We start from the raw sequence: 11,621 nt of genomic DNA on the forward strand, positions 1-11,621 counted from the left end.
AAGTTTATGGCTTGCATAAGAGTGGGTAATGCAATTGCTTCTTACTTTTCATCTCCAAGGACTGTCAAGTCATTGTTTGTGGTCTCTTCATACTCCATCTAACAAGTGCATACTTGGATATTCTTTCTGTTTTTTTCTTCTTCTTTTTTTATTTGGAGTGGATATTTCTCACTTTTTCCCTTCTTTTTTTTTTCCACAGAAAATGAAAATTGAAAAGGAATGTCTGTCCAATTGGATGAGGTTCCAAACACTGTACGTGGTTGTAACTGTTACAAAAGATTATGTGGCAAGAGAAAAAGGTTAAAGTACTGCAGCTCATTTCAAAAGGAATATATATATAACACACACTAGTAGTCACTTTCTCTAGTTTTTGCATATGGAAGTTTAAAAATGTCAGTAATTAAAATGGAAAGGTATATAAAAAAATAAAAAAATTAAATTAAAAAAAGCACACATATTTACCTATAGTACCAATTGGTAGAGATAACCCACTTTTGCTATTAATTTGAACCCTAAATGTATTGGCAGTGCAACTTCACGGGACAAGAAAAAAATGGGATGTCTACAAAAGACATTCTAAGTCATAAAAATTCTAGTATTTGTGTTGACTACAGTTGTTCTTCTTCCTGTGAGACCCTGTGAGCATAGGTTTGAAATGTGAGGAATTGTCTCACTAGGTGATCACTTTCTGGAGGATGAGTGCATCACATACCCAGCACAGGGAAACATATCCAGTCCAGAGACTCATAACACAACTGATCACATAGAACCATCATCCATGAACATAGAAAACAACAAACATGAACATACAACCTTCATTAATTATATACAAAATTGTCTCATAACACAACTGAACATACAACAATGAACATTGAACAATACTATAGTCTGATTCAGTTAATTGGCATCTGAAACCGGCACAATGGGCAAACATGACTGGTCTTTAGCCACTTAATGATGCAGTCTTCATGGTAGAGGTGGGAGCACGGCATGCAAGTGATCACCTCATCCACTAGAAACGTCTCCAAACAAACCAAACACTGATGATTCATGCAACAAGAACCATCAAACTTCACCTTCTCCAACGTGTCGAGAGAAGATGGACTTGCCGGTACCATCTGCTTGGCCTCCTCCATTGACTCCTCCATAGCTCGAGCTATTGCATCATCATCGGTACTTCCATATATATAGTAATTGGACGGCCATCTTCGAACTTCTACGTCAAGAAAAACAGTGGGTATGGTGTTGTTGGTATATATATGGAAGGTTCTTACATCGTTCATGTGACGACAATGATCGAGGAGCTGATCCAAGAGAGGGCCATCTACAATGACTCCCATGTGAGTGAGTGCGGTAGAGAAGAATAAGCGTGCAGGCTCATCATCATCAGACTCTAGCACACAGAACGGCACAGCGAGCAATTGTGTGATCTCAGTGGGATTTTCTAATTCCACCGAATCATCGTGGTATGTATAGTGATAGGCAGATGCTATCAAGGGAAGAGAATGATCATGTGAGAAGGACCATTGGAAAGCATCAGGGTCAACAAAATCTTCATCTATCCGAAATGATTGTGTGATCTCCATATCGGAGTCAACATCATCTACCGCCTCCATATCCTCGATTGTTACAAGAAGAATAACAACGGGTAAGGCGTTATGGGCAATACCAGTTCTGTTGAGGTTCAAGACACGAGAGAGTGAGACTAGTTCTTCACACATACGGCCATCTACGGTGACTCCCATGGGAGAGACTTTGCCATAGAAATATGAGTACGCGGCTGCCGTGTCATCGGACTCTATCACAGACGACGGCATTAGGAACAAATCTCTTTGAGGGTAATCTACTTCCATCAACTCATTGTTGTCTGTTTGGATAACGTGATGCACACATACTTTCAAGACAAGCCAATCAGACGGCGGCAATTGAAATCCATGAAGTTCCATAACATCTTGATCTAATTCCCAGAACTGGCTTGGGTTTACCATCTTCAAACCACACACAAACTGCAGAATCGAAAGCTATCAACAGACAAAAGTGAGTTCTGAAAAAGTAATTAAGCAGGAAAAATGTGTATGTTTGGTAGAAAAATATTAGGGTTTTCTTTTGGAAAGTATGTAGGAATGGCGGCGCGGTTATTACATCTTATAAAGGGTTAAAAGGTAAAAGCAGCAGCCTGGGATCGTCGCTCCGCGTCCTATTTTTGATGTGGATATGGTGGCTATTACATCTTATAAAGGGTAAAAAGGTAAGAGCACGAGGCTGGGTCCACACTCCGCATCGATGTGGATACTTATCTCCAAAAACAGCGCATGCGGAGTGGCGGCGCGGTTATTACATCTTATAATAAGGGTAACAAGATAAAAACAAGAGGCTGGGTGATCCACGCGTCGAATATTTTGATGTGGATATTTTCAAAAAATGTGGCCTTATAATTAATTGGACTCCTTCCTTGACAAAGTGCCCTGCGTCAAGTGCAGTTAAATCTTAACATATTTCATTTGACTATGTCACTTCTCTTCTGAGCATATTAATTGCATATAAAATTTAATTTTTTTAGTTTAGTTTGCCCAACTATTGAACCAAAAAAATATCCTCAACCTACTTACATATATTTTCTATAATAACTAGGGTGATTTTTGATAAAATTGAAAATTAAATATTAAAAATTTTAAGAATTAAATTTTAAGTGTTGAGTTTTTAAGTACTAATTAAAAAAAACTAGTAAATATTTTTTAAAATTTTTTTTAAAATTTTCAATTTAAGCATTTAGTTTAATTATAAGTGATGTCTCTCACTTAAAATTTTACCCATTTTAAATGGCACTTGTCACTGTTAATGATTTCAAATTTGTATTATAAGAGACACTTAATTAGATAAGTGCTTAATCCATTCAGAATTAAACGCATAATAGAGTTTTCAAAGAGCACTTAAAGTAAGAAAAGATGATTTATTTAATTTTGAAAAATTTGATATATAATTTTATTTTTTTGAAATTTTAAGGAGTTTGTATAAGTAATATGTAAGAGTGAGCTCAAGCTAGCTTCTTGATGTGGGATCATGCCCTTTCTACATCCAGGTAATGTGAAATTATACACCGATAACCTGTCAATGTCACGCTCGCACTGCTCACACATACCCACCATTTACCAACAAGGTTGCCAAAATTGATCATAACCTCCTTAAGGGGGCAATTACGTCATCGTTGGCCACACACACTTCTGACTGGGTGAGATTCTGATACTATTTGCATTATCCACTTCACCACATGATATGATATTATTCGTTTTGGTCCCGAGCTCACAATATAATATTTGTATAGTATGATCCCTGAGATTGCAGCTGAATGCTGGAGTGAACTATTATTGAGTATAGTCTCCATTAATTGATTTATATACCTAACAATATTAATTGTACATAGTGAATGCTTTGAGAGTTTGAACTTGCATTCTCATATATTTAAGAGACCAAATAATTCAAAGGTAAAAAAATGTGATGTTTGAATAGATTTAAAACTAAAAAAAATCCATCCATGAAAAATGCCAATTTAAGAATTCTCAAGTTAAGGGACATGACAAGAGGACTTGTTAAACACAGGGTTGGAGATGGAAGGAACACAAGCTAATGGTTAGACACCCTATATACTCACAGCTTCACATAATTGACAGTGAAATACTACAGCTGGATTCCCAACTTAAGGTGGAAAATCTTGTTGTTAACTCGATCTCAATGGGCAGTCCCAAGTTTTTTGCAGCAGATCCAATTCTTTCAGTCACAATCATTCTTGACTCAGATTCAATCCCTCCGACTTCCATCCACAGTCCCTGATTTGGTACAGTGGCTACCAAGTGCCACTCTTGATTACTCTCACAGGCTTACAATGGAATATTTTGCACCACCCTCTTTGGTATTTTCCTGGCAACACCTCGTCTGGTTCAAGAATCACATTCCAAAACATGGTCACATTATGCGGATGACATTCAAGGAAAGACTTTATACACTGGATTCTATTGTAATGAGGAAAAAACATTACACCAATGCTTGTTATCTCTGCCTTGCTGACTGGGAATCCTTGGACCACCTCTTCTTCAAGTGCAGATACAGCAGTACTATTTGGGAGTTTATACAGCATGCTGCGGGTTTCTACACCAAGCCTAACAGTTGGAGAGAGCTCATTGATTAGTGTTCTAGTACATGGTCCCATGGCCCGTGGCTTACCCACAAACTTCTCCTTTCAGCAGCCATATATCTACTTCCTTTGGCAAGAAAGGAATGCACGAGCCTTTAGAAATAGATCCTCTCCTCCTTACATCATCACAATAATGATCAAGAACTGCATCGATATCAAAGCCTTTAGAAATAGAGACGCAAAATGGCTTCAATACAACTTAAGTGTGGAGCTGATTTGAGAAGCATCATTACAATGAGGCAATTGCAGGATTTATTTGCCAAAGGATGTTCTTTTGCCAATGGTCAAGCATTATTATTGTTTTTGTTGTTCCTTTGGAGATTGTTCCTCATGTTGGTTATGTCCAACTTTGGGCCTGTAATTACTATCTTTTTATATAAAAGCTTACCCATTCCCAAAAAAATAAAAATAAAAATAATAAAAAAAAACCCACCTTTGGAACAATAGTACATATAGAAACCAAGCAAAACACGTAAAAATAAATAAAACTACATACCTTCATTGCAGACAAAAATTAATTCTCATAACTAACTTTCTACTAGTATTAATTAATATACTTTGACCCTTGTTAGTTAAAATGTAAAAAAATGAAAAAAAAAATAGAAATATGAAATGATATTTTTAACCATTTTTCTCATTCTCTTGGCTTTCTAAGTACGAAGATGTACCAGCTGCGACGCCACATAGCCCTCCATTGAATCCTCAATAGCCCGAGACATAGACTTCTCCATTTCGGACCCAACCTCGTCTTTTTCCATAGTATGGATTGTTACGTAAAGGATAACTAGGTTGGTGTGTGACAGTACGGGGAATACGAGTTTTATCATCGTTTAAGACATGAGAAAGATCGAGGAGATCACGACACATAAAGTCGATCATCTAAGGTTCCTCCAATGGAAGAGAGACAGTCATGGAAGAATAGGTATGCCATGTCATCAGATTATAGCATACGCGACAGCATATAGAAGCAATCTCTGTATTGAGTCTATTAATATTTTACTTCGTAATTAATTGTTGTGTGTATAGCGATCCACACATACTGTAAAGACGTGTAAATCAGAAGGTGACAATTGGAATTGCAATCCATCAATTTCAGTAACATATGTGACATCTCGGTCTAGGTCCCAAATTAGGCTCGGGGTTACCATCTTCAAAACCACATAAAACTAGCAAGAGAACAACGATGTATTATAATGAGTTCTGAAAAGGAATAAGCACAAATATATATATATTAGGGTTTATGAATGAATCTAATATTGTTAGAAAATTTTTTGGAGACGATTATATATGTAATTACAAACTAGTGATATTTGGAAAGTTGTATAAGCAGAGATATATTAGGTTGTACAACTCTTATATACTACCTCCGTCCCATAATAATTGTTAATTTTGAAAACTTTGACTCACTACCATCTTTTATTTTTGAATTATTTGATATCATTTTTAATCATATATCTTTAATATACTTATATACTACCTATATCCCATACTAGAGATCTATTTCGGTAATTAACTTTGACTCAAAAAAATTATGAGTCAAAATTTTTAAATTTGACAACTAATATGGGACGAAGGGAGTACGTATAATCCTAATCTTGTTAGGACATTTTGTTGTAAGCGGCTACTTGGGGACCAAGTGGGGTCCCACTTCCTTGTGGACCAAGTAAATTATTTTATCTAATAACCTAAAAATATTTTTTCATACTTACCTTATTAGAAAAGTTGTTAATACTTAATTACCAAAAAATAAAATAAAATAAAATTGTTAAAACTATTGGAAATTTTGGGAAACACTTTTGAAGGTGGACATATATTTTCAAAAATATTTCCTTATAATTTTTTTTAAAAAAATACGTAAAATGAGTTGAGGAATTGTGCTATAAAAGGGTGTTAAATCTACATATAACACTTGTCTCATTTACACTCAGACGATGTGGAATTGTGTACTTGTAGCTAGCCCAGTGTGATATCTTAATGGTGCCACCTGCACACGCTCACACATGTCATAATTCCGATTACGAGATGAGATGACGCATAATAAAAAGAGATCCAGAACTTGTAGGTTTTGTAGACAATCTTTCTTTTAATATCCCCTGAATTGCATAATAAAACCATCTTAACTTGGTAGAAATATTTTAGTAAAATATTTTAGATGGAATTTTTTGATAAAAAAAATTTAAAAAGAAATTTATTGCAAAACGCTATAAATAGACATAAAGTTTAATGCAATTCATCGTAAAAATAAATTAGTGTAATGCTAATTTTGATTTTTGCTCTGAAGTATAAGTTTGTAACTTTTTGTATTACTGAGTTGTTAGAGCCGATCTGGCCTAGTGCTTTTCTCTCATCCCATTGAAACCTAACTAGGTTTTCTAGTGTAGTACTGTCACACGTGTACTTAATTCCTACAGGAATGTCACACAAATACATATAAAAAGAAGTTTTACTTTATATATACACTTGGCAAGAGGAGGTTCGCTTTTGCTACCAGTGATGGCTTTGGAGTTTGAGAAGCTTACCACACAGTGAAGTGGATTCTACCAAAAAAAAAAAAAACTGTCTTTTATTTTAAAAACCAGTGACCCAATTACCGTACGTGGTTGTAAGTAACTGGTAGAAAATATTATGTAGCAAGAGACAGTGGCGTAGCCACAGAGAGACAAGTGGGGGCAGCTGCCCCCACTGAACTTTTAGTTTTTTTTTAAAAAAAATTTAATTTTATATGGAAAGATTTTTATATTTATATAATTGTCTCCACTAAAACTTGACAGTGCACATATATATACTATATATATAACCAAAAGACCATTCACGGTTTTATAAAAAAAAAAAAAAGAATATAATCTTTCAAAAAAATATAATATTTTTTTTCCCCTTTTATTTCCTACTTTCCTCAAAAAAATAAGATATTCTTTCACACTTTTGACTTTATTACAAACAAATACGCTGTTTACTTCACAAAATCCAAACAAATACTGCAGGTAATCTGATATATATATTTTTAATAATCTAAATTTAAAATTATTATTTGATATTATAATTTTAATTAGAAAAAATATTAGTTATTACTATCAAAATTATTTTACGGCTTCTTCTTTCAAAATTTAGTTTGTATAATTGTTCTTTTAATGGAATCACATATTCACTTACTCTATCAAATTTTCCGATTGATTGGATTATCTGGTTTTAATTTATAAAGTTAGTTATCTTCATATCATGCTTTTTATTTTATTTTTTTATTTTTAATATGAATGAATTTTTATTATGAGTAGATTGACAGTCTGACATAATAGTTATTAAGAATGTTTGTTACCATAGAATTTTTTAGAATGAAATTGGTTATCATGTAATTTTATTTTTATTTTTTTTACATATGTAATATAGTAGAATTAGAATAGTTAGATTTAAGTAACTATGTTATAAGAGACAAGTGTGTATGAAGTACCAACAAGGAAAAAAAAAAAAAAAAAAAGTAACTATATTATTTTCTTTTTCATATCTTATTTTTGATTTATTGAATATGAATTTTTTTTTAGTATATTTATTTGAATGAACTCAATTTTGAAACAGCAATGAATGATATTATGATTGTGTATATTGAGAGAGACATATTTAGTACTGTTGACAATAATGTTATTATTCAACGCTTTTAGAATATGAAAAAATCGTCAAGGGCAGTTATGAATGTACTAAATAAAAATATTATGAATCAATGTTTTAATTTTTACATATATTATTTTAATTCAAATTATATATATATATATATATATATATATATATATATATATATATATTATTGCTATTAAAGATTGCCCCCACTGAAGAAAATTTCTGGTTACGCCACTGGCAAGAGATAAAGGTTAAAGTGCGGCTCATTTCAAAAGGAATATATATATATATATACACACACACAGACTTACACACACTAGAAGTCACTTTCTCTAGTTTTTGCATCTGGAAGTTTAAAATTGTCAGTAATATTCAACTGAAAAGGGATAAATTTTTTTTTTTTAAAATATATATTTATGTTGCCCAATTAATCTTTAATAAAAAAAAAATTGCTTCAAGAAACTGTTCGAGACACTTAATAACCAAATTAACCATCATTTTCAGTAATGATTTATATCATTAACATAGATCAAAACAAAGATCAAAGAATTCACTTGGCAATAAGTGAACAATGAGCAATCTGAGTAGTGAATTACTTGGGCGGAATCATTTCAATTATGCAAGCTCTCTTGAGTACTTCCAATCTTTCTTTTTTTTTTTTAAAAAAAAAAAAATACACATTTATTATCCAGGTGTCTCTAGTAAGACTTTTGATGCCTGTGGGACCATTTGTCACAAAGACATAAGTAATGAAATTGATATTATCAATACGCCAAGTTCAAATTCAAGTGATGAAATTGATATTATCATGTGAAGTCCACCTTCGCATCAAAACCGATATCTCATCTTAATTTCAAATTTAGTAGATTGACTTAAAGCAAATTATAAAGATTTCCCCAATTAGATGTTTTTACCCATTTATTGTCGTCTTCCTTTGGGTTGAAATGTTAATTTTTTGTGAAGATAAAACAGAGAATCAAAGCAACAAAACAACTAAAAACAATCCATGTAAGGCGACCAAAATGCTGGCCAATTTTAGTGCAACACTTAGGGGCCCAAAGCACAAGAAGTGTGTTTTTCTATGATGCGTTGCGTATATAAATTATTAACATTTGAAACTGTGGATATGTTGGATTGTCAATTTTGACCTAAAAAAAATTATTAAAATTTCAAACTATCCTTAACAATCAATATTTTAAGCCGTTAGTATTTTTATTTTATTTTTATTTCTATAAATTAATTTTAGGTTTTTCAAGTTTTAAATTAAGAAAATGTCTTTATTTGTTTAATATTTTAGAAAATGTAAGACTATTTTTAGACCAAGAAAATATTTGCACATTCAGTATATAACAGAGTATTTGTTACAATTTAGGAAATGCATGCGGAAAACCATTTCTGTTTTCATTTTCCTCTTTCACTTTTATTTTTTTATTTTCTTGCTTATTTCACGACCAATCATTACTCACAAGTGGCTTTGTAATAAGATTGACATATTTGATTGTCTATTGGGTTATGATTGGTTGGACCACATGGTCCATAAATTTTCACATCTAAAAGAAAAAACCTAATCAAATTAAGATTCTGAGTCATAATCTCAACAAATCCGACCCTTGACTCAAATTCTTATAAATGAAAAAAAAAAAAAAAAAAAATTCTTATAAACGAGTGCCTCGCTCACGCTCCACACATGATTAATTTTGCTCTTATTCCAATTATGTGTAACTTAAATTTTATCACTTTCGTACTTGTATTTTTTCACTCTTTCGCTCCGTGCGATTTCAATTAATCCTTCCTTTTAAGTTTCCAACTTTGTAGATCAAATGTTAAGATTTTCACAAAAGTATTGGTTGAGGATTGTTCCAATGTGATGGATTAGCAATTTGCCCAATTTGTTTTAATTTTGGGTCATACACGATCACCCATTTGTGTCATTGGAACCTTCTGTTTGGTGTCTTCCTTCCTCCTAAATAAATTTATATATAAATATTTATGTATAAGTTTGTTTTAGGATTTTCTTTTGAAATAATTTGAAATTTTGGATTTGGTCTCACAACTCGTGTTAGTCGGACTTTCCTAGATATATAAATATGTTTGTTTTATGGTTTTGTTTTGGAATAATTTGAAAGTAAAAGTTTTTTGAATAACAAATAAAATTGTTATTTTTTTTTTTATATTTAAAATAAAATAAGGTGAATTTTAATTTTGTTTTATTAATGAAAATAAAACTGGAGTGAAGCAAAAAATAATAATCAATCAGAATACCCATCCGTTTGATGAGTTCAAATGGCATACTATTAATCAATTGAAAATTAAATTTTTTTAAGAAAATTTTATATTTTCAAACATGGAAAAGGAGAAAAAGTGAGAAAAAAGAGAGAGAGAGAGAGAGAGAAAAAAAAAAAAAAAAACAAAAAAAAAGGGCCGAAGTTTGGCGGCTACCCAACCCGTCCGGCCCATTCCGTTTGGGCCTGCCCAACTTTCGCCTACAAAAACCTTAATAATTCTTGTTTCGGAGGCAGCCACTGTGCATCCAGTTTGTATCTGGTTTGCTAACAATACGACGTTTTAGATAGAAAGCCCTAATATTTCGGCGGCGCTTTTCAGAAGTTGGGTTTGGATTTCTTGATTTTTGCATACAGTTTATCTGTGTGTGGTTGAAGATGGTAGGGCAAGAATGGCACCTAGACAGAGAAGTTTATGAATTGCAGCAAGAGGACGACGGAGGGCGAACGTCTGAAATGCTTGGCATGGCAGTACACGTGCAAAGAAATCGGACTGTGAATTTCGATTATTCCCTCTTTCCGGCGTGTGCGCTAGAATCTGATGAAACTGCACGATCATTCTTCTCTCCCATCCTTGAGAGGATGAGAGTCACGGTAGACATGATAGACCGCATATGTCCTCAGCTCCTATCTTTCTCTCGTTTCCTGAACAACGATAGAACTGGTATTCCTCACACTGCCATACCTGTAGTTATTCTTGCCATTAATGTCGATGATGAGGTTGAGTCCGATAATGAAAGTCAAGCTATGGAGGAGGAGGAGTCTTCAATGGCCTGGGCTATGGATGAGTCAATGGAGGAGGACTATGGGGCATTGCAGCTCGTTCCAGCAACACAATCATCTCTAGACGCCTTGAAGGAGATGAAATTCGATAGTTCTGGTTCTATTGATCACTGCTCGATTTGTTTGGAGATGTTTTGTCACGAAGACTTGATTACTAGCATGCCATGTTCTCATCCATATCATGGAATTTGTATTCATCGGTGGCTAAAGACCAGCCACTACTGTCCCCTGTGCCGTTTTGAGATGGAAACCTAATTGATCCATTAGGTTTTATTTTTACTTATATATGAAACTGAATTTTGTATAGAAGGAATGTAATGAAGGTTTTAAACTTTTACTTGTGTGTTGTAAGGCTCAATATATTTTGTATACAATGAAGGTTCTGTGATTCTTTGTAGATGATATCACAAGCTATGCAATGAAGGTTCTATGTTCTGTGTATATTTTGTATTCAATGAAGATATTTCTTCTACGTTGACTTTAACAAATATGGAACCATTTAGCTCTTTTACATCAGATATGGTTGCCAGTTTTTGGGAGTTTCATTTGGTTTAAGAGGGATTGTTTTATGTGGTTGCCTACATGCAGGTCTGACGGTGGATAACAAATTTCTCAAGGCTAGCTACTAATCCACTTCTGGTAAATGGTTCTTCATGAGTGTCATTGGTAACCAATTTTCATATACCACAGGACTGGATCGATATGAGATTTGATGATGAACTTCATGAGTGTCATTGGATTATCTTCTTCCATTTGTT

The 11,621-nt window shown here is 33.3% G+C and overlaps 1 protein-coding gene across 1 annotated transcript; it reads left to right on the plus strand.

The window, feature by feature from the left end:
* Positions 1–10,458: 10,458 nt before the first annotated feature.
* On the plus strand, positions 10,459–11,118 carry LOC132301031 (RING-H2 finger protein ATL51-like). The gene has a single exon (XM_059798325.1). The coding sequence runs from the start codon at positions 10,459–10,461 to the stop codon at positions 11,116–11,118; it is 660 nt and encodes a 219-aa protein (XP_059654308.1).
* The last annotated feature ends 503 nt before the right edge of the window (positions 11,119–11,621 follow it).

This window comes from Cornus florida, unplaced genomic scaffold (assembly GCF_030987335.1).
Source record: "Cornus florida cultivar Cherokee Brave unplaced genomic scaffold, ASM3098733v1 CherokeeBrave_3.0.0_Hap2_Chr03, whole genome shotgun sequence".
Taxonomy (NCBI): Eukaryota; Viridiplantae; Streptophyta; class Magnoliopsida; order Cornales; family Cornaceae; genus Cornus; species Cornus florida.

Bases quoted from the DNA above. Each gene is read 5' to 3' on its own strand.
- LOC132301031 (XM_059798325.1), top strand. From the start codon at position 10,459: ATGGTAGGGCAAGAATGGCACCTAGACAGAGAAGTTTATGAATTGCAG.